Here is a 24874-nt window from a genome sequence, read left to right on the forward strand (position 1 = left end):
TTTCTTTTTAAATTCAACCTGAACCCAGCAGTGAAGCCGCTGAGGAGGAGAGCAGTGCATGTTATTGTGTGTTTGCACAACATTCCTGGTTGTCCCCATCAGTCTTCATGAAAGCAGTCTGCATGTCTGATTCGATGGGAAATTAAATCTAATCAAAAGTCTGCACAATAGTGTGAGTAATGATCATCTTTATTATCTGAACCTGAGGTATAGCTCATTAGACACCAGGCCTATAATCCAGACACACCAAGGGCTTGTTTAATTTTCTCTCATTTGAGCTACATAATTAATTCAAAGACTGCCGGCGCCATGGCGGAAGTAAGACATTATCGATTGCACAGTCGTCGTAGTTAATTATTAGCTAGACAAAATGTGTTTTTATTTGTGCTTTATGATGAATGGGAAGAAAAAAAAGCCTCACAGGAGGAAAGGATTTGGAGTCCTTTAGAAACGGTGTCATCATCATGATGATTGAGTTAGTTCCTGCAGACTCCTCTGTTTACAGTCTCCTGCAGCATATGAGTCGGCTTGCGGAGCGTGTCACAGCTGAACAGATGGTTGGTGCAGAACCTGTGAAGAGTGCTAAGTTTCTGTCTATAAAAAAAAAAAATACACTGACTGGCTACACTGAAAAATGGCGGCAGCAGCAGTGTGTAAATGTGAGCCTTCATATGCATGATAACGAGATCTTATTTTGGGTCTCGCACGGGAGCATCTGCAGTGTGGGAAACTGATTTGTTCACTCAAGAAACTGTCTGTCATGTTGAGATTTGTGTCAAACCCTCCTGACACCTGCACCCACGAGAGAGCGAGAGAGGGAGGGAGGCACCTTAGGGTTCAGATGGGGTCGAGCGAGACAGGAGGGCCATGCCAGTTTAACACGTTTGGAGAGTCAAGCAGGAAGTAGATCAGATGGAACAAGTCGAATGGCACAGATGGAACGAACACTCTGGACTGATTTAAGAAAATAGAAGACAGCCCGAAAAAACAAAAATCACCAACTAGTGCTTTTAATCAGCACAGATGATGCGCGATGATTCGGCAGCTGGTGACAAGTCTGCTTCCACGTTGCTCATTATACGAGCGCCTGTGTCTGGAGGCAGAGGTGTCATGAATGGAAATCAGCTAGACAGCCTTTGTGTGTGCCTCAAAGCAAAGAGTGTAAAGAGGAGCTATTCACAAATGTTTGTTTGATTTGAGCCCTTTTATTCATCACGTCTTATTATGAATTATCTTCTCAGAGAATCCGCTCTGATGACAGCGTTTCAGTAAATCAAGCCTCTTGAGTCACTTACCACCTGCGTCGACCGAGGCCAATGCTGGGTTTTTAAAACTCAGGAAGCAAGGTGGGAAAAAAAATGACACTTTAGTTCTGTTCTTAAACTTTGGCACGAAAGGTGAGAGGACCAGGTGTGCCGCTCATTCAGGTTTTTTTTTTTTGGCCGGTACCTTCTGTAAATGTATTCGTAGTTAGAAATTCTGATTATTTTTGCTTCATCTCGCTGCATCTTTGATTTGACAAATGTTGGGCCTCAGTGCTGGTGAAAGCCTGGACTGGAGGCGTTCTGTTTACAGGCTCGTCTGTCTGTCTTTTCATCTGTCCATTCATCTGTCTCGGTGCAATCGAAGATGATTTCTCCTTTTGTACAGTGCTCATCCGTTTAATGTAATGTTTTCACTTTTCTGTGGAATCCTTTTTTCTTTTTTTGTTTCTTGATATGTCCTTTTATAACCTTAACTTCTGTTTTGTTTTTTTTAAACAGCCGCGCGTTCTAGTACCCAAAAGAGGAATCTGAGGTCACAACATGGCAATGTGTCACTCCTAAACAATCGGAATCCGCTGCAGGGCTCAACACAAAAACTTATAAAAGAGGTTGTCAGTGGCAACAAGTCATACAAATATGTACTCACCTGTAACGTTTAAAACCTTAACACTAACCAAACCTTTTAACATTGTGTTTTATCTTAATCTTTACAACCCTTTTCCTTGGAGCCACTTCCAATTGACTATCTGCAAATATCGTATCACTTCACTATCAGTATCGGCTCATTTTATCTCTGATGTGCCTACATAACTATGTTTGTTAGTAAATATGTTTCAGATCAGTCTTCTTCTGGCCAATTAAGGCTTTTGTTAAACTTTCATCATATATCTTTTTTTTAACAAGTGTTTGATAACAGCATTTAAAGGAATCAACGTAATAAATGTTTTTGTTTATCTGTATCTATTTATCTCTAGAGATCAAAGATAAGATCTAAGAAAGATATCGGCTGTATGGGATTTTTTTTTTCTCCCTGATATCGGCCCCAAAAAATCTCATATCGGTCGAGCCCTACTTTTTATCTGCAGACCATTGAATTATTTATTTAACCAGGAGAACCTCATTGAGATTAAGAATCTCATTTGCAAGAGTGTCCTGGCCAAGAAGGGCAGCAATAATAAACAGATCAGTGCGTGTTTTATCATCGTTTAAGTTCATAAATGCAAATCTAAATTTGACAACCTCCGAGCAGAGAGAGAGAGAGCCCTGAGGCTTTGAGGTCTTTTAGTTGTTGTCACTTTAGGGAGGTTTTTTTTTCTCATCAAATGAGACAAAAGAAACTAAGAAGTAACTTTGTGTTAAAATGCAGGACTACAAAAGCCAGGGCCGGGTTTTTACAAGCCTAGAGGTTGAAGAGGGAGAGTGGATAGACTGTGTACAACTACAGAGGGAGGTTCTACTTGTTGCGCAACACATCATGTAGAAGAGAAAGTGGGGTTAAAGGAGGGAATGCATGCCATGTTAGCTTGCCAGGCGTGTTCTGAAGTGCACACTAAAAGAGAACGTGTAGTGCAGAGGGTTCCTGTGCATGCACGTATAGGCTTAGCCTTAGATAATCTGGGTGTGACCTGTGGAACACCTGAGCAGGGCTGGGTGGGCATGTGATAACACAACACTCTGCTTGATAAGCTGCTCAGATCGGTCTTTCCTTTTCACTTCTGGAGTAAAAAAAAATATATTTTATAGCATTAAATTACGGGCTGAGGAAGCAAAACTCGCTCTTCACCGCTGTGAAGGAGGCGCCTTTCAGCACCCGCCGAAAACGAAAGATAGAAATGGCTTTTGAATCTATTTTCTAGCATTTACCAGAAAGGGACATTAGTAATGTGACCTGCTGTCAATACATGCTGGAAAGTGAGATTACGAGAAGTTTAGTCAGACAGGATTACAGGCACAGACAAGAGCGTGCTGATTGTATTTTCTTACAGTTGCCTAGTTACAGGGCGAGCGCTTCTCCAATCTGGCTGTTAAAACACCAATTAATCTACCAAACACACACACACACACACACACACACACACAGCTGCAGCAGCGCTCCGAGATTGTTTACTTTCTGTAATCGTGTCGGAGTCCTGTGAGAAATGTGAAGTTCTGCTCTTAGGGCTGAGCTTTAAATGTTTTCACAGCATGTTTGTACTTTTCTACCTGTGCGCATTAGTCACACACACACGCTTGCTAACAATGTTTTTTTGAATACATTCGAATCACGTTTTACTTATTAATGTGTTCAACTTTGAGCATGTTCATGTGGCTGTTTGTGTGTGTGTGCACGCCTGCGCTCTCGTTGAGGCAGCCCAGGGGAGGGAGAGCACCATTAACTGGGCCACTTGGATCAGCCATGCGAAGCTAATGAGGGCAAAATGTGTTGAGAGGCAACGCGGCTGAGGCACTGCGGACTGACCACACACACACACACACACACACACACACACAAACTCCTGACAGTTAAACTCACATGTAGAAATCCTACTGTTTGTCTTCTACATATTGGTTTACACAAAGACAGACACACTCATATTGATTGGATGATGAACTCAAAGGAAGGAGTCAGATCGTGAAGCTAAGAGGAAAAGATCTTTTTGTTTCTAGAAGTGAAGCCTCTTAATAATTACACACACAGATTCCTTTGTTTTCTTTGAAAAATCCCTACTGACTAGGGCTGGGTGAAAATCTGTCTATCAAGCAATTTACCGAGTTTCCCCCCTGGGATTGATGAAGTATTTCTGATTCTGATTCTAATCACTCGTATGTGTGGAAAATCAGAATTTCCAAAAATGAAAATCGAGATTTCCTCTTTAACTTACTCAGCCACTCCCCTTTGGGCTCCCGTAGTTCACATCCCCCCCCCCCCCTTGCTTCCGACAGAGTGGCCGAGTGGCCCCACGTATGTGCCACTAGTATTTTGCTAAATTTGCCCTGCTTCATCTGTACTTTTGTTGTACCGTAAGACAACTTGCACTTTAACCTCAACTTTATTCATCCTTGAAGGAAAATTCAGTTTGCTTTTGTTACATTTTATTGATAAAATAAAACCTACATTTTCTTTTCATTTTTTTGTCATAGATTTTTTTTTTTTTGAAGAAAAAACCCAGGGTACGACGGAGGATTAGGGCCATGTTAAAACAAAACAATTTTTTTTTTTAGATTAAAGTCGTAAATTTACGAGAATAAAGTCGTAAATTAACGAGTTCAAGACCAGCCTGCGCAAATTGATGAAAGTAGAACTCTTAAAGTATTTTCATCAAGATTAAACTTAAATTTAGGAGAATAAAGTCGTAAATTTACGACTTTAATCTCGTAAATTTACGACTTTATTCTCGTAAAGTTACAAGTTTAATCTTGTAAATTTAGGACTTTAATCTCGAAATTAAAAAATAATAATAATAATTTAACATTGCCCTAATCCTCCGTCGTATCAGACACTATAGTCTCTGTACACGTGGCGCACAACATAACCGCTGGGTTACTGGTGCCTGAATATTGAGATTTTTTGGTGTTTCTCCTACCTCACAACTCAAGCTTTTAAGAAAGGCAAAGCTTTGTTAAATTCAATTTTCAGTCCAGACGAGTAACCTTCTGGTCTTTTGAAAACACATCCAATTTTAATGCGCTTTGTCCTCGCTAGAGTAAACTCGAGCCAGAGAATTTGAAAGTACATCCAGTGTCCAAGAATAACAAAAAAACCTAATCTCAGCACAAAGGGAAGTGTAATCTGAAGTGTTACAGGGACCATTTAAAAGATCAGAAGTGTGTCTTTTCTTCCCTTCCCGTGTACTATAAGAGCCTCTCCTGTCTCTGCCGGTGACGTCTCGCTCTCTCCACTCCATACTGTTTGATCGTTGAGGCCACGGCTTGTCGTTGTGCTAAGTTGCCCTGCCTGTCTTGTTTGGTGCAGTCTGAAGGAAGTGGAAGAAGGAAGAGGGTATGTAAGAGGGAAGTGAACTACCTCAGGGTCACCTCTCTGTAGCTGATAACAAAGCGGAAAGAGGAAAGGGGGGGGGGGGGTTATTTATGGGGTTCTCAGACTCGGCCAGAATAATTGACTCTGGACCGAGGAGTATTGACTTCAATCGTTTTAAAGCAGAGACGTTCATCATCATCATCCCTCCATTTCACTTGTAATGTACTTGTCAAGAGTAATCATCATCCTGTGTGAAGACTTGAGATGCGGCTTTGACAGGCCTCAGAGAATCACTTACTTGTGTCCTCTCATTTTACGATTGAAGTCTATGGATTTTTTTTCAGAGTTCAGAGCGTTTGAGGGAAATACTCGGAGAGGTTTTGAGAATATGATGAGACACTCTCGATTTTTCTTTAACAGTTATTTTGTTGGGGGACATCTTTGGCCTTTTATTGGATTGGACAGAGAGTTCTTGGTTCTGAGGAGAGAGAGGGGGGGGGTGAAATGCAGCAAAGGGGCCATGATCATATTTGAACCTTTGACCACCGCAACAACAACTGTAGCCGCCATACATGGAGCACATGACACATAAAAGCTAGGCTATCCAGCGCCCCACACAATCGATTTCATTAGAAGACTCCTCGAACATGGAAATTCTGAGTACCTACCTGTGAAATACACATATAATGTCATAAAACTATCCACTTCAACTCTTGTTTGTCTTGTTCTCTCACACCAAGTGGGAAACGTGTAGCTGTGTGCAATATTGAGCAACAGTTTTAAGTCTTAACCACATGTTAGCATCTCTGACAAAACATGCTAACCCTGTGTGTAAACATCTGCTAGACCCTCGATCTGTTCAGTTAAAGTCCTGTCCAGTGAATCGATTTCTACATGTCCCTCTCTTGATACAGTGGCCGTAAAATCTAGTGATGTAATTTGCCAGATCTCGGTGTTCTGATGTTTATGACTCTGGGATTTAAAAAAAAATTGGTACGCGGACAAGATCACTGTAAGCATCTGTGACAAATCAGATATCTCCCCCCCCCTCCCCTCGCCAGAAACATTATGGCTATGTGACAGATTCATAGACTTTTAAAGCAAATTTACAGGGTTGGATGTTTCCAGATACGGGTCCCTGTTTTTGTCTAGTGCAGGAAGAAAAAAAAGTTAAAATGCAGAAGCTGACTCTTCAGCCCCGGGGTTCAGAAGTTCTGTGATTTTTAAAAAGATGATGTAGCCTCTCAGTGTGTGGACATCCTGAGTCAACATTTTCATGCATTCCTGCTCTTTTGTTAGTCTGTCCTCTGTATGACATCACAGGTACCCCCCCCCCCTAGCCCTCTCTGTCATATTCCTGTTCTCCTCTTTGTGCCTTTTTTTTTTTTTTTCTGCAACCGAACGAGAATTCAAGCTAACCTGTCCTAAACCCTTTTCACACATACGGAAATCTCTTGAAAAAATCCGGAGATTTGGCTATGTGTGAACGCAAACAGCCGCATTTTTCTCCGGCCAGACCCCTAGTATTTTTTTCCCGCTGAAAATCCGAGTGAGCTGATGTCTGAACGCGGCAGCATATACAATTTCAATTTGAGCCAATAGAAAGTCCTCCTGTAAATATCGAGATATTATCCGGAGTGCATATGTGAAAACGGCTCGACTGTATGTTCAAAGTTTTCCACCCACAAACTCGCATGAGCAACATGCTGAGCTCACTGAGCAGCCTCAGGTGAGGTTATTTGTTTTCCCAAATAACAATAATTAGCCTTTCAGCAGGACGTGCATACAAAGGGGGGGGGGGGGGACGGATGAAGGGATGTGCATTTTGTGTCGCAGCCTAACATTATTAGGTTTGCCCGCCAAGGAGCAAAGTGCTGGATACAATGGACCGCCGCCGCCACCCACGCAGTCTCGCAAATATTCTCCCTGTCTTTCTCTCTCTTTTGTGCGACTCTCCCCTCTCTCTCTCTCTCTCCACACACACACACACACACACACACACACACACACACATATGATGATGTATGTACTGCTCTGCGTTCTGACTGATTCTCAAATCTGCCTTCTTTCTTTCTTTCTTTGCAGAATGGGCAGAGCACGACTGAGGATGGAGTCGCGCCTACTGTCAAGGTACATTGAATCTCTGGGACGCATGAATGCAAAGTCACAGAAATACACACACACACACACACACACACACAAAAATGTGACTCAATATTTATTAGCGCAGCTTGACAGCCGATGTATCACACTTATAGGACTTCTGAATTCTTTGGCTTTTCTTGTTGCTTTCCTGTGAAGGCCAATTTCAATCAAAAGACAAAAATTCTTGTGTGCGATCTTAATTTTGAGAGGTTTTTTTTTTTTTTTTCTCCGCTTAACGGAGGAAAAAGAAAGGCGCCGCATTCTCCTCACGTCCGTGCAAAATGTGTGCTTGTGCGTCATTCCTTTTTCGCAATTGCATCAACAGAACTCGGAGTGCATCTGCCAACGAGAATTTAATATGTTGAATCCTGGCCGAGCGAGCCGCAGTCCAGCTGCTTGTTTGTGGGGATGTGTTTGGGTCAATATGATAGGGCAACGTTATCACACAGCCTCGTGTGTCCTGTTCACATGTTGACACGTTATGCAGAGGCAAATACGCACACGCACACGCACACACACACACACACACACACACACACAGTGAGAAGCATTGAGTCAGCCCTTTCCTGCCTCCTAGCCTGGCTCTCCTCCTTCGCTTCATTGTCCGGCTCTGAAACATGATCCTGTCTCCTTTTTTTACAGACTATTACTCTCCGGCCGTGTAGCAGAGGATGAGGAAATGTTCCCTCTCTGCTTGGCCTCTTTTTTTTTTTTTTTTGTCTTTGCTCTCAAGAGGGACACAGCCCTCAGGAGCACGTTGTCTTTTTCTTTCAGCTCAGGACAAGTTAGTGTGACTGAGGCAGAGCTGAGGGCTCAGAGGTAGAAAGAAAAGAGGAGGCAGCACAAAAGAGCAGGGCCGGCCATGAAGCTTCAGTGTTTAGCCAGCTCTGCATCGGTCTTGAATTTCTTCTGCGTTCTAGCCTCTCTCCATTTAATTTAAAAGCATCTCCAATATTGATCCTCGTTTGAGCACGTTTCTGCTCATGGAGCTTTTAAGAAACATGCAGAGTCTTTTTAGGTCGGGCCGAATCACTTCTATCTAATAATCATTTCACATATATTTTTATCCCTACACGGGTTATGTCTATTTTTAATTGCACAGTTTAATTTTGATTCTTTAAATCTTTTTTTCGGGTTAATGACATGAAACATTGGTTACAAATTAACCACAAATACCGACCACGTATGGGAGGGGGGGCGTCGGTATTTGTGGTTAATTTGTAACAAATGTCTCATGTCATGTACGTCTTTGTAACCTGCTACTGGATGCTTTGAATTTGAAAGTATCTATCTATCTGAACCAGTTCACTTGCCTGCTTCCGTCGATGCTGGTTTGTCGTTTGCCTGGCAAAATAAAGGGCCACCAAAACGATCGTGTGGGGGTCAGCCTTAAAGCCGCCTACCTTCTCTTGTCCAACCAAAAAAACAGAGCATTCAGGACCAGAATCTAAACTTAGGAGGGCATACTGGCTGCTTCATTGTTGACAGAGAAGCCATCACTTCAACATAGCGTGTTTCCTTAATGTCTGATGATTTAGTCATTTTTCATTTAATACAGTAAATATCTCACAGATTGCTCCTTTTTAAAAACAGAGATGTAGACACTAGGGCTAGGATCTTCGGGTGTCTCCCGATTCGATTTAAGAATCGATTTTCAATTCAGAACGATTCTGGATCCATGGATTCAAGGTCTATTTTTGAATTGGCACAAAGTTCAGGATCTACTGCTTTTATGTTGGGAGGAAAAGGCAGATTGAAGTGGGGCCTTCATGGTGCTTATAACTGAAACAAAAGCAGATTAACTGATGGGTGACGTCATGGCAGATACCTGATCTGATCTACAAAACAACATGAGAATTGTGCCCCCATTATCAGTCGAGCAGTATTTGTTCAGTAAATCCCTAATCACATCACTAATGCTCCCGCTACAGTCGAACACATCTAATTATCACTCAGACCTGGCTGATTATGCTCGTTACATGTTTTTTTTCTAATTGATTGGGGAGTATTTCAGTAATCTGATCAGTTATGTAATCTTGTTTGTTCGGATGTTCTCCAAACAGGCGGCTGGGTTATCAGCCTGTGAGTCTGAGCGGGAGAGAGGTGGATCGGGTTTCTCAAACAAACAGGCGCCAGACAGCAGAACACGATGATGGACTTTAAACGTGGATAGTATGACGAGACCGAGTCAGTCGTCTTTTTAAATAAATTCATCAGAAATTTGTCGCACAGGGGGTGGATTAGATCATAGTTGTCGTGGATTTGGTTTAGATCGCACTCCCCTGATCGTTCTGGCACCATGCGGGCACGACAGTCGAGACCAGTATAGCTGCAGCGATCGATGCCGAGCTGCTGTTTAAATGCTGGGAATCTGATAATGGCTGCTGTTATCTACTCCAGCCAGGGGAGTTACCTGGCTCCAGCAGTCCTAAGGGGGGTAACAGAGAAGCGAGGAGGAGGAGGAGGAGGAGGAGGAGGAGGTAACAGCAGAGATGTAGGGAGGCAGAGAGCGGTTACCCTTGATGCTTAAACAAACGTCAAAACCGGTAAAAGTGATTCTCTTCATGCTTAAGTGTGTGTGTAAGGATGTGTGTGTCCTTTGCGTGGGTTGGGTGTCTCAGAGGTTAAGTCTGTCCTCGGCCCCTGGAGAGAACACCCACAGCTCTAATGAGCCTTTTTCAGGTCTGTCTCTGTCTCTGTCTGACTTCATAAAGTGAAAAACACATTGGTGAACCCACAGGGGCATTGACTGGGCCAGCAGCAGGGCAGCTTTCTGTCCCTCTTGAGCTTTAACTGAACCATTAACCCCCGAAAGTGAAGGTAACTGCAGTAGTTAAGGCACCCTGACGGGCTTCTGTTCACAGCTTTAAACCTAGGGACTGTTCTTTTTTTTTTTGCACCTTTTTGTTGTCTGTTTAAAGGAAGACTGCGATATTTTCCACATAAATACAGCAGAAATCAAGTATTTACTATTTACTGTAAATATCTCTCTGAGTCATGACTGTCTACAATGAATGAGGGAACGAGTCCCGCTGGCTGTGTTGTTCTCTGAGCTGTATTTACATTTTATATGGACGGGACGGTCCTTCTGTGTCAATTTACATCAATATGAAGCTACGAGCTAACATTAGCCTGCTAACGCAACTATGCAGGACACAGGCAATTGCGGCTCGAGCCAACGACAATTTTGTCCTCCGCTTGTGCTTAATGGTTCTTAATTTTGGTGTGTTCCAATTAGGGTTGCAAAATTCTTGGAATTTTCAGAGTTGGAAACTTTCCATGGGAATTAAGGGAATAAACCGGGAATTTACTAAATTGAATGTTGGCCCTTTAACAGGAAGCTTAAATATAGTTGGGGAAAATATATTTTAGCATAATCTTGACTAAAACAACCAGATTTCATGCAAGTACCTGAAATCTGGTATCTATGCTATTCCTCAATCACATGCACATAGCACACTGCTTACCGCAGCTAGCTGGTAAGTTAGATGCTAAATAAGCTATAGCTAGCATCACTTCATTTACCATTTATGAGGCTATCTATGACAAAACAAAATGTTTATATTTATGCTTGGATATGATACGGTTCGATTAAATGACTCTCAATTTCCAGTTAATTCCCATAAATACCCATAATTTTTACCCCCAATTTTGAATATTTCCAGAATTCCCCTGCTTAACTTCCCATGGAAAGTTTCCGGAAACTTATCGTAAATTTTCCGCCCCTTTGTAACCCTAGTTCCAATTAATAACTCCTTTGTGTAAACGCAAGGAGAGAGGGGTTGGAGGTGTGTCGCTAGGTGAGAGCGGAGGTTGGTTTGGTTTCCTGCTGGTGCTCGGGTGCGACATCTCCTGGATCAAAAAGTCGAACATTCTTCCTTTTTTAAAAATTGAATCGAACACACTAGAAATCTGTAAAGTCGTGTTTCACATTTGTTCTGCACTCGTCATCACGGAGCAGTTTAACAAATTAAAACAAAGAATACTTTGATTCTGATGTGAAAGCACAGACGCTGTGAAGCACAAACTGCAGTGTTCAGGTGTATTGATGGGACGGTGGAGATGGGACAGTTAGATCACAGGAGAGCTCTCGTCACAGGAGGATGATATTATCCGGCACTTTACTCCCTGGCAGTAAGCCAGGCTGACAATGATCCGCTTGCACTCAAGTGTGGAAATGTGGTGTGTTTCAAGCAACCTGGGAGGATGGATTTTTCTCAAAAAAAAAAAAAAAAAAAAAGTTGAAACAATGGATGTGACAGCTTCAGTTGTCCTAGACGGGCTACAGTTGAGTGATTTTTAGGAGGGAAAGAAAAGCAGCGAGATGAAAGAAGAGCTCAGCTGTCTTCTTGGAACTGTCAGAAACGGGCGAAAATCACTCTTGCAGGAAAAAAAAAACGAGAACTTGAACGAGGTTGGTTTTTAACCTCGTGTAACATGACCTGGTGGTTGACCTGGCCCGCTGTTGTTGTTGTCAACTTTCTAACTTTGAAAATTTCAAGCGAAAAACAAAAAAAGCAACAGAATGATTTGCAATTTCTCAGTGGATTAAGTAACTTGGCGTCGGTGTTCATAGAACACTCTGTATCTGTTTGGTTTTTTTTCCTGTAAATGTACAAACCTGCAAACGCAAATAGGCTTATACCAGTAATTAAATAATTCCAGATTCAACACTCATACAAAGGACCTGACCTACATACTCAACAGAGTCAGTAGTTAAAACAAATGGATCCTAACTTACAGGCTCTGTCTTTTTTAAACTCTCCTGGTTTGCCCCTCAGGTTATACATTATCTTTTCATGTGATGAGCATGATGCTAATTCATTAGTCCGTCTCTTAGATGTAGGTGGTTTTCCCTCCTTCCAATGCATGTCTATATACATTTGTTGGCTGTATAACAAGGCCGGTTTTTCCAGATTCTGAAGCCTCTGTAGATGGAGGACACATCCTGAGAGTATAGATTGTGGTGTAACAAGATATTACTGACTATTAATGTCCCTGGGTGTGGCCAGAAAGTGTCTGGATGGTGGCTCAGCAGGTTTTTGAAAGACCTAAAGAATGAACTGTGAAGTTTTTTTTTTTGTTGTTTTTTTTTTGGCAAAGACGTGAGGCTTTGCTCCTGGGAAACTGCCTGCGGTATTTTTTTTTTTTACATTGCATTTATATCTGAGTTCTAAATGTCACTTTTTGCAACAAACTCATCATGTGGACAAAGCTGCGGGAGTGGATTGAAAAGAATCTTTGTTATTTTCTCCTGGGAAAAGTTGCAAACTATTCATTAACAGACACTACTCTTTATTCAAGTCTGGGTCATGAGGTAGATTAAATTTAAGTTATACTATGTAGGATTTTACTTAATGCGCGTTTAACTGGCTTTATTTATGATGCACGATCGGGTCAATTAAAATATGTCTCTAAAGTGCCCAGCTAAATTGACTTCTATAGTTCCACGAGAGCTGCTGGACCAATTAGAGCAGCTGCATGTTGCAAGTATTCCATAATTGGTGTCAACACAGCGACACAGTAATGGACACGAAATGCTTTTTGCACCAAATTTATCTCTCAATGTCTAATTGACTATGATTAAAAAGAACAGCAAATCTTTAGTTTATAAGCAGGAAATGGTTGGCGTCTATGCTTTAAGATTGCAGTTCAATTATATAAAAGATGCAAACACACACAAAATAGAAATTGAGGTTTCAATATTGCTTTGTAATCGCATGAAGGGAGGGTTTCATATTGAAAATCTGGCTAGAATAATATCCTTAACATCCACTTGATCTTCCTGAATGAAACACAGCGTGGAGTTGATACGTCGCGAAGCAGTCGTGCTGCTTTCATTTGGGTGTGATTCTCTATCTGTCTGATTTCTACTAGTGTGATTCCCACTTCAGCATGAACTCTCACCTTCCCGTCCTTTGGGGGGAGGAGGAGGTAATGCCTTTTCCATCAGTGTCGCTGACATTTTCTTAGAGTCTAATGTCAGTAATGGCTTTTTTTTTACGGCAGCTTTGGTGCGGAGCAATTGCTATTTGTGCTTCTGTGACCAAGTGGGCACCATCAGAGGGGAGACTTGAGGATTGTGAGGAACATGAGAGGAGAGGGAATGGAGGGAGGAGTACATGTTGTAAGAGGGAGAGCAGGAGGGGGGGGGGGTGGGGGGGAACACAGAGGTTGCTGCTGCATATTTGTTCCCTCTGTTCAGTCGGTTATGGACGGACAACAATGTCATAAACAGCTCTAAACAGTGTGACTGACGAGGGACTCGGCAAACAGGAAACCAAAACAGAAGGAAGTGGTGGAATAACTCAGCGTTTAGTTGTGCAATCCATGTCAATTGGATTGGTCGAATGTGTGGAGCAGATGCACACAAACACTCATGAAGCACTCGTTGTGATCCACCGTACTCCAGGCTAATCTGTCCAGATCTCCAGCTCACTTTGCATATATGTGTGTGTGTGTTTGTCAGAAGGAGCGCTCGGTGCAGCCTTGATGGTGACTGACTCGAGGACTGATTAAATATTTACCAGTGGTGAGAGTGTGTAGGCAGGGATTGCAAGCTTACACGATGAGCTTTTTGACCTCTGGGCTACCGTACAGCCCTGCAGGGCTGGCGAGTCTGGGGAAGTCAAGGCTGCGTAGCCCGGAGATGTGTGTGCATGTGCGTGTGTGTGTGTGTGTGTGTGTGTGTGTGTGTTTGTGTAAGCATAAGCCTCACTGTGTGCACATGCATGGTGTAGGCATGGCAACTGCTCTTGCTTTCTCTCACAAACCTGACCTCACACTTGATTTATATGGCATCCCCCCCTCCTCGCACACACACACACATTGAGCCTTTCCCCGTGATTCCAGTATCACCAGTATAATCTGGACAGAGTAAAGATCACACACAGAAGACAACTGGAGCACATCACACACTGTTTGTACAATCTGTACTCCTCAGTCTCTCGTTGTGAGATTGTGTGTGTGTGTGTTGTGGTCATGTAGTTGTCTGTCCTACTTTAAGACGACCTTAGAGGTGATGCCGCCGATGCAGGAACATCCAGTTCAGACCTCTTGTTTGTATGAATGTGATTTTAATTAATAAGTAAAAACTAGTACTAACACCCTGCTTCTTAATGAACAGTCGTGGTTGCTAAGTTACAGAGAGCGACAGTAATTAAGAGTGTAGAAGGTTGTTGAGGAAGCTGGAGACAATTTTATAGAAACGGGTGTGGGGAAAGATAACGGGTAATAAAAAGGAGAAATAATATAGGTAAACATATAATTAACTCGTTCCTTTGGTAAATAAATGATGCATGGAAATATTAAGTTAAGTTGAAAAACTGATGCACTCTAAATTTAAGTTAAGAATATTGACGCTAGTATAACTGCTAGCAAACCGTTAGCTAAGCTTAACATTGGAAACCAGCTAGCTTGTCCGGATTTTTAACCTCTTCAAACTTGTTTTCAACACTATAATTAAGAAAGTAGAAGAAAACTCTTGAGCTTCAGCCCCTCCACAGATGGAGAATGGTGCTCTCTTCCAGTTCCCAACCTTTTATGCTAATTGGCTACCTGCCCGCTGGATGTAGCTTTTACATTCACTGCACATTTTTCCACTCTTTACTATCTCTGCATGAAACCCCAAACCATATTTCCCCAAATGTCAAACTATTTCTTCCAGGGCCGTCTGCAGTGTAGTTTTTGCTACCTCATTTCAAGCTCTCTGCGTCTGTCTTTTACAGGGAACAGTCTCTCTAACAGGCAGAGTTCAAGTATTGCTCCTTTGAGAGCTTTCAATCTGCTTAATTTACTGAGCTCCCCACAGAGGACAGAAGTGCTGAAAGACGAAGGGAGGGAAGGCAAATAAGAATAAATGCTTTTCTACTCTCTTAGATGCTTGTCCCTTTTTCTATTTCTGTCGCCCTCACTTTGGCTGCCTGCCTTTTTCTTGGCTCTCTTCCCTTTTGGGGGCTGTTTGCATTTGTACCTCTTGATGAGATGCATCCATATCATTTTCTTTTTCTGTCCTTCTTTGTCCCTTTTGGGTTTTGCTGACTAATAGTGAGAATCCTGAGAAGAAACAGAGCATGAATGTGCACTTTAGTTGGAGCTCCAACCTAAGCGCACATTCAGAGGTTGATTCTGACCAGGACTAGTGAGGAAGGTTTAACATTTAATACATGCCCTGTTTTATCTTTTTTATTCTATTTTAGGAAATAAAATTATAACATTAATACATGATAACCTGAGGAAAGTTTCCTCTAATGTTTGGAAGCTAACATAAACTTTAAGCTAGCTGTCATGCTATCATTAAACGTAAACAGTCAAAGAAGCTAGCTTAGGACAAGTGAGAAAAATGTCTTTGAAACTAAAAGGTTTATTTAATAAATGCTAAATTGGTCAAATGGCCTGATTAATCTTCTCATCATATTTTACAGAATAAAATCATGACATAAACCCACCATGACCCGAGGGAAGTTTCCTGTAATCGTCAGGAACTACCTTTAACTTCAAGATAGCTATTAAGCTAACATGAAAGGTAAACAGTTAAACAAGCTAGCTCGTATTAGAATACCATCGTTTTGACATACTTGGTATCATGTTCACTCAAATGATCCCACAGGTACAGTCATGAAAATAATTGACTTTGAATTGACTAGGTTTTTAAAAATATTAGCTCGTGCTCGATGTATCGTCATGGGAACAAGGCTTCATTTAATTTGTTGTTTAACTTTTTGTGACACTCCTGTCCGTACCAAGATAATGTTTGCATCTGCATTTATTAATTTACTTTTAATTCCACATTTTTTAGGTTTAAGTTGAGTTTTTTTCTCATAGTAGAAAAATAAAAGAAAGACTCTTTAAAAAAATAAATAAAAGTACTTTAGCTAGGCCTATAGCTACTGAGCTAGCTTAGCTTTATTGCCATCAGCTACAATTTGAACATTACCTATTTTTGTTTTGATAAGTGTTTTTGTATTCACAGCTAAGCATTAAATCACCTCGTTTTTATTCATATTGTTCAGTGGTTACTCTCGTATGTGTATATTAAATTCAAATCAGCCCCCTCCTTATGTTTAGAGGAGGATGTAGCATCAAATCGTAGCCTTTTAGTCAGCATGGAGTACTAGATAAACGAAGATTGCATCATTTACCACATAAACACATCGGCTTTTTTGTGTGTTAAATAAACAACCTGCCACTATCTGAATATGGCACTTCTCCTGAACCATCTGCTGCTCCTGTTTGCCAAGTTCAAGTGAATGCCAAGAAATATTTGCTAATACTCTGATGATCATAACACCAGACCTTCACAGTATCTGAATTAGACTTTATCTTTTTGTATTTGCTATAGAGACATCTTCACCCCCCCCCCCCCCCCCCCCCTTTTTTTTTTTTTGGTTTCCTTCCACCTTTGAACAACAATGTGCAAGTGACTAAACCTCTAGTCATTGCAGTTGTGTCACAAGTAATCAGGATTCTGCACAACGTGGCTTTGAGTATCAGTGTGCATGACTGGATGACTGTGCAGAAAGCTTGCATGCTCAGCGGCCCCTTTCGAGCGTATAAAGGTTTAATATTAGCCATAAAACTTAATGGATAGAATCATGATGAGGAAAAGCAACCGCAGTCCTGTGCTTTGTTGTGTTTTCCTGCACTCATTTCTAGAGCTGCAAAGTGTCAGAAAGTTCTTTGAAAATCTGATCGTCTACATCTTGCAGCAGAGTGGGAAATCTTTGCCAGGTGGAGTAATGCATAATGCCCGGTATCTGCTTGGCTGCGATCCCCAGTGAGCAGAGAGGCCTGTATTAACAAGGTTTGGACACGCCTCGGAGCCTGACAGAGCTAAACACTTCACATTCCTCCGCAGGGTTAAAGGGGAGGGGGTGGGGTGGGGTTTATGAACGGCAGAGAGGGGCTGGATGTAAAGAGAATAGAGCCGATTATATCACCCCAGGCTTCAGGATGTAGCCTAGCATGCACTTGAGGTTTTTTATGGTCTAATTAGCGCACAAAGAATGGGTGCATATTGTGGGTGTTCGGTCCTGATCTCAGTTGAACTTCAACTACCATGAGCGTACAGTGGTTTATGCTTCCTGTCGCCAAAGATAGAGCCTAAAATGTCCAGATGTGTTCATGTCTAGCTTGGACAATCTGTTTTGTAAGTGCTTGTGGCTTTTGTCTACATATTTCCCTGAAAAAAACTTGAATTTGGTTGTACAGGATGAAGCGGTGAGGGAAATGAAAATGTCAAAACTTTACATTTTCATGTGGGGATTTGCCGATGTCAGCACTGTGGCGGCAGTTGTGTCCAACGCAGATGTGGCTCTGGCAAACACACATGCACGTCATAAACACACACACACACTCAACCTAAGAATAGAAGGAAGGGTGTGAGCTTCTGGGTATGTGTTATTATAGCATTGTTGTGCATACCACTGTTGTTAAATTCTTCAGTAGTTTGACAGCTTTGTCTTTTGATAGCACTTTGTGACAGGACACCTAAGACACACACACACTTCTTTTTTTCTTCTGTTGGAGTGCTCATCCTTTCTCACTCCTCGACTCTCTTCCCGCTCTAACATGACTCAGACTTTTAACAAGCCGCTGATATGACTGTTGAACTGGATTATGTGCTGGACACCGAGTTGGCAGAGGTAATTGCGCTCTGCCGTCCTCATGTGACCCGCTGTGTTCTCTCCGTCTCCTCTTTTGCCTTCCGTGGAAACATATGTTATTACCCTTCAAACCTCTCCACCTCCTTTCATTTCCTGGGTGTGAAATTAGCTGCTAGTAAGAGCCATCAAAGTAATGAGCAGAGAGATGATCATAGAAGATAGAGAAGGGTAGAAACACATCACTAGATTGTAAGTGCTAAAAAAAAAATCTGTCGCTTACTACACGTTTGAGGTCTATGACAGTTTCCGTTTCCATAATCAAAATATTGTCAGATAAAGCAAACGCATATTCTGATGAAGTGTCAGAGCATAATACTTCCATGAGATTTAAAGATTAAAGCCTCCTCTTGATGTGCAGCCTGAATATTTAAATGTAAGATCAAAGTGAATCTATTAATGCGGCGTAAGGTAAAGAGAGGGATCTAGAAATGATGAAGCTAGAGTGGAAGAATTTTGTCAGTGTAATCCAGACTTGAATGCACAAATAACAACCTTTTCAGGAAACATAATGTGTTGCAGATGCATTACATGTATCGTATCAGACTTGAAACACCTTGCATGTATGGGGATCCCGCCTTGTTCCATTTCTGTGTTAACGCTGTGCATGTGCATCATGGTGCGTTCCATTTGATCTCTGAAGTTGGAATTAGTTTCCGGTGTGAAACGTCATCAGGAACGCCCCCCTGAAGTCAGAATTCAGGAACTCGGAGCAACTTCAGTAGTCAGAGTTAAAATCCAACATGACGGCTACGTGCATCAACTGTAATGTTTAAGCTGTTACTATAGTATTTATTAGCAGCTTAGTTCTCTTTTTGTGTCATCAATCACACCGAAAGTATTGTGCATGTTCTGTCCATATTTATTTATTTATGTATTTATTTATTAGCACACATATAAGAATACATCAAAATAGGTTTAACAAAAACATAAAAGGTGTGTCAGGAGAGGTCAAGAAGCCAACAGGCTTATACAAGGGACCTCACCTCTTAAGAGACAAATAAATCAACTAAACAAATCACAATTTCAAAACAAAATTAAATATAAACACATATACAGTTACCTATACACATATTCATACTCATACTCATATTTATGAGTACTCATCTTCATACTCGTATCCATAGACATGTTGTCATGTTTTTGCGAGCAAACTGTCACGTAGTGTGTTGTTATCGTCTAACAAGGTATTAGCTAACAAAGCAAAGGTAGGCGTCCATGTTGCTCGCTCCACTTGCAGCTGGAACGCGGTTCACTCAGGTGTGAGGTCATTCCAAGGTAAATGGAATGCACCATCAGCCGTCACACCCATTTCTCCTGATTTGCGAATGAATGCTTGATGTACAGAAATCACCTACCCTGTAATCGAAAACAATTCTGCTTCAGTGTAGAATAACTGCACATTTAGAACCTCAAAATGAGATCTGTTCTTTATCAGAGGAACTAGAGCCACTTCTTTTTTCTTTGTTGGTAAAATGAAACACTCTTCACACATAAACTGTTGTCAGTTTGTAGACCATATAAGGACATTCAGGCCCTGAAATTTTTCAGGAACTTGCAACATGCAGCTCACAAACGGAGATTATCTGTGTTGGACCCTCTAGCAACTTAAATACTTTTTAAGTCCCCCCCCCCCCCCTTTGGTTCAGGGAGGGTGGCTGGTTAGCGTGTGCAGAAGGAGGAGGAGAAGTCTTCCCTGATGGTGATGTATCACGACAACATTCATGTGGATATTTCACCAAAACAAACTCAACAATGTTAGACAATGTACTAAAGATTTAGGGGAGCAGTAAAGAGTATAAAGCAACACTGTACGAAGGGGGTTGGCAGGAAAAAGTCTGCATGAAGTCAGGGTGAACAGATCCGGTCATGTAGGGTCACATTTGCATCCAAAGTGCACAATGTCAGGGGGGGAAATTAAGTAGTTTAGTGCATGTGTGAAAGTGACTATAGTGTCACTTGAGGCCACAGGATTTTAGGGATCAAATGCACTAGAGAAAGAATCTTTTGGTCGGTCAGGAAAAGAAAAAGAAAATCACAGCACTTGTGTTTCTCATCTCTAGAAGGGGATAAGATTGTGCGGCTGGAACCCCTCGTCTCACAAAGACAAACGATGGCGACGCTTTACTCCGATTTCAGGATAAAGATTGCTTTGAGATTGGAAACCTTGCAGGCAACAAACACTGTGTTCTGTTGTTGCCCCTGTTTCAGGCAGAAAATCATCGCGGTCCCTAAAGACTTGTGCTCGCTTGACACGCAGCTTTGGCAAGGTCTTAGAGCAGCCGTGAGTGGCCGGCGTTTTATAACTAACTGTGATTATGCACAGCTATATAATATAGTGCTGAATAGTTAATGTGCTGCCCTTATGTGTGAGCGATGTGCTTCCACTTAAACAGTACGCTTAAATAATTCTGTCTGTGTTCCCACCTCTTGTAACCCTCTTTAATTGAGCCTCTTACAGCACATTATTTGGATAAACGCACAATAAATCATGACCTATTCACATTAATCATGAATCTTAATCGAGCTCGTGGTGCTTTTATAAAACAGCTGTTGGAGATGTAACTCCTAAGTACTTTTAATTGGAGCCTGACCGATTTCTCAGCCAGCCGATAATATCGGCCGATATTAGCATCGGTATCGGCTACCTTCATCACAGATATGCACCGATATTACTAGATTTATTCACCAGTCAAATAGCATTTTATTTATTTGAGTTCAGTCTATTACACTAGCAGTTCTCTGTCACCAGCAGAGGGCGCTGTATGGATTACAACAAACATCATCACTCTCCAGAGAGTCAAGCCGTGATGCACGAACACTCGCAGTTATTTTCCAGTCGAGTGACCATCTTGTCTACATAATATATCTTTTCCACAAGTGTTTGATAGCTGCATTTGAGGTATCAATGCAATAAATGTGTGTATCTTTCTATCTTTACAGATCGAAGATAGATCTAAGAAAGATATCGGTTCCCCACTATCAGCATCAGTATCGGCCCCAAAAATCCCATATCGGTCGGGCCTTAGTTTTAATTTTCCGCTGTATAAAACATGCATGGGGGGAGTGGTACAGAATCCAAACAAACACAGGCAGATTGACTTTAAGTAATTTCTTTAACTGCCTTGTTAATCAGACCTGATTGTAATTACATGACTTTAATTAAAAGAGCTGCATATGATTTAATTTGAATGAAAAGATCCAATGGAAAGTCAAACTGTCAAACCACCCAAAGTGACAGCACACCCTTTAATAATGGCAACACTGCCATTTGTCTTTTAATAGCTCCATTAATAAGATCTATAAATAGTCCTGCATTAATCTGATGCATGAATGGATGGCAGCAGGTGTTTCTTCTTCCACGATGTAACCCAGTATGTTTATTACCTGAGACTTTTAATATAAGTGAAAAAACATGTCTTCATTTGTTGTCAACATGAGGTAGATATTGTATCGTGCAAAGAAAGCAATGTCATTGTAGTTGTAATAATAACAACATGCTGTTTGTGAGATGATTTTTTTTCACAGTTAGAGGGTAATGCATTAGTGACTCGGATGTGTCGACATAGTGATTGAATTTTCCAACTGTGACCGTGCATACAGGAGGAGTCAGAGTGTTTCGCTCGGTGACTCATTAAAAAATCCCTGCAGTGTGAAAGTTAAAAACAGCCCGTTTTAGGGGGTTTAATGTTTAACTGTTAGGAGTTGTGTGGGTTTTTTATTGTACTGTGTGCACACTCAGCACACTTGGGGCTTGTGGCTGTGGTTGGTAGTGTCGGTCGTTTCTTAATTCGAAGGTCAGGGGGTTCGATCCCCCAGCTCCTGCAGGGACCATGTCTGATGTGTCCTTGAGCGAGACACTTAACCCCAAGTTAACCCCAGCGGTATGTAAATGTGTTTGAATGACATGAGCTAATACTGATGGACACTTTACACAGCAGCCTCTGCCATCAGTGCGTGCATGTGTAGGTGTGACCTGCAGTGAAATCATCATGAGTAGTCAGAAAACTAGAAGAGCGCTACACAAGCTCAAGTCCATTTACCATTTACACTGAAATGTGATCCTGTCATGAGGTAACGAGAGAGAGGGTGGTAAACAAAGGTTAAAATATAATATGTTGCCCTTTTTCAGATAATATCACGAGTGAGTAAATTCAGGACGTTCTGGTTACAGTAATGGGAGTAAAATAATAATCGCAGTTGTGTCACTTTCTGTCTGATGGGAGTGCAAAGAAACCTCATCTGTTGCATTAAATATATATACACACATTTACTTTAATCACCAGAGCTGCAGTGTTGATTCACAGTATACAAACTTGTGGTGATAATCATGGGGAGGTTCTTTGTTAAAGGAGATACTGTAAAAACATCCCCACCTCCCTGGTCTGCTCTTAAAGCGTCTCTAAAGATGGCTGACTAAACTTCTCCTCTCTCTGAGCATAAACAAACCTTTCACAGTTCTCACTATTGTTCTGCAAAAATCATGTCAGTAAAGCTCAAGTGAGTCGCATCATCGAGGCCGACCTCAAAGATTGAAACCAATTTTTATTTTTTGAGAGATTCTGTTTTTTTGTTTCACTGGAAGCAGCTCAAGGCTTTGAGAGGCAGAGCCAGGATTTGAAGTGGCCCCACTTTCCAAATGAGTGACCTACATGAGACAACAGAGGTTGGATACAAACTGTTTTTATATAATGAAGTCGCAAGGTTTTAGTGAAAGTCGCCCGGGTGCTTTATTTGTCAGATAAGTGCAAAAACAATGTCGCCTGTCCTTCAACAGCAGAAACCGCTACAAACTTCTAAAACAGTTAACCACAGATATTATAAATGTGAACTAATCTTTTTACACTTGTCACTTGAAAATATCCGCACTGCAGAGAGGTGCCTGGTACAGACTGAAGGCCCGTTTTATCTGAAGTGCACTTCTCCTCTTCGCTTTGATTACAGTCGCGCTGCAGCAGAAGATGTTTAACTGTGGAAAAGCTTCTGAAGTGATTGGCTATGATTTGGTCTGATTGATGATTTAGTGGCCATATGATTGTCCAGCCAGTTAGCTGACTTCATTTTTGTTGCATTAACTGAAAACAGGTTGAAGCCCTTTTGATAGAAACATAGTAATGGATTTATTTATTTATTTATGTATTTGTAGCTCCAGCTAGTGGGCCCTCTCTTCTGGCTCTACTGCCCGGATGTAAACAAGCAAAGTGAAGTGGTAGCACTCTGCAAACCCAATAATAACATAGTTTACCTGCTGACAATTTTAAGTAAGTTGTGCTCAATTTGAACTGTTTTCTTTTTGTGCATTTTTAATGTTAGACTTGGCTCATAAATGAGTTGCCTGGCTTCCACATATGCACAAGACCCCTGAAAGTTTCCTGGAATTTTCAGGATGTGCTACATGTGTGAACGCAAACAATCGAAATTTGTCATTTTGACTTAAAAAAATTACAGAGGAGATGCCTGTTCACCAATTCCACGGGGTTGAATGCCACAAAGAAGTCCACAGGCTGAGATAGATCCAAAAATTGTCGCTTTAATTTAGACACGAGTGGTCAAAAATAAAGGTGCAAAAAGGTGAAGCAAAGCAGCAGCAAAGGTTTCAGTCCTTTACTATCTTCAGTGCTATTTTTGTAGTTTTGCATATGTCTTATCCTGTGGACTTTTTTTTTGTGGCTCAGTGGAATTGGTGTGCAAGTTTCTCCTCTGACTTTTGTATTTTTTTGTATTTTCTCCAGCACACCGACACACCCAGGTGTAACTTTTTTGAAGCCCTGAGGAGGCGCAGTCACACACCTCTTCACATATTTGTCATTTTGACTTTACCCAGGACTGTTTTTTTCTGACATCCCCCTAGTAAACATTCTGCTTAAAATCAGGTTATCTGATGTAAGAAAGCAGCTGGAAATATTCAGGAAAATTCATCTCGAGTGAGTAAGAGAGGGAAGATGATGCTTATATCAGGCGACTGGCTCACAAGCGTTGACTGTATAGTAGTAGGTGACCATCTCTGTGCACGTAATAAAATGCTTCATGGTTTCTTGTATGCTAGTAGATTCTTCTCTGCTTTTTTGTCGAAAATATGAATGTCAAACTACATTTAACATTTATATAAAAGCAAGAAATTGTTATAGCGTTGGGCTCCGTTGCTTCATTTGCAAGAGTGCACTTTTGTGAAATTTTCAGGAGAGCATGATGTGAAAACGGCTAATGAGCAGATCTGAATACGTGTGCTCTGTTTCTCTTTCCATACTCCCTGCCTGTGTTAGCGTTGTACCGCCCTTCTCTGCCCTCTCCATGTGCGTAAATCACACTGACTTTATGAGTGGCTGTGTCGGCCTGAAGGGCAGCAAGGCTCCGGCTCATTTGATTATTTCGCGATCAGACTGACGGAGGATGGCGCAGACCTGCCCCCGGTCGATCAGACGATAACAGTCAGCAGGATAACAACAAGTGGAAAAACGGCCTCTGGACCGTGTCAAAGGGGGACTCTGGTGTTCTTGCTGCGCTCGGGATGACGACAGCGAGGGAACCCTGATGACGCACACTCATACGCACACTTTCTAAATGAGAAAAAGCAGCGAGGCTTGAAGATGCCCCTCTTTCACGCTCTCTGTCCCACATCCCCTTGTTCATTTTTCAGACCATTCCAGTGCAGCATCTTCTCCCCTCCCCCCCCCCCCCCCCCCCCTCCCCTACACTCTCATGCATCATTCTGTCTTGTACTCCAGATAAACTGCGACTAGTTAATGATCTGTTCAGCCGGCGTCCTTGGCTGCGCTGGCCCCTCGTTATTTTTTATTTTTTTTTATTCTTTTCATTTTCTCAAAGTTTCTTGCGCCTAACTTCTT

General features: G+C 41.7%; 1 protein-coding gene across 2 annotated transcripts in view; it reads left to right on the plus strand.

The window, feature by feature from the left end:
* rps6ka1 (ribosomal protein S6 kinase a, polypeptide 1) overlaps positions 1–24874 on the plus strand; it is a 50993-nt gene that overhangs the window by 1382 nt on the left and 24737 nt on the right. For both annotated transcript variants that reach the window (XM_061063728.1, XM_061063729.1), the window contains exon 2: positions 7309–7353. In XM_061063728.1, the coding sequence (XP_060919711.1) occupies positions 7309–7353 (45 nt within the window). The remainder of the gene's footprint in view (positions 1–7308; positions 7354–24874) is intronic.

This window comes from Labrus mixtus, chromosome 18 (assembly GCF_963584025.1).
Source record: "Labrus mixtus chromosome 18, fLabMix1.1, whole genome shotgun sequence".
Lineage (NCBI taxonomy): Eukaryota > Metazoa > Chordata > Actinopteri > Labriformes > Labridae > Labrus > Labrus mixtus.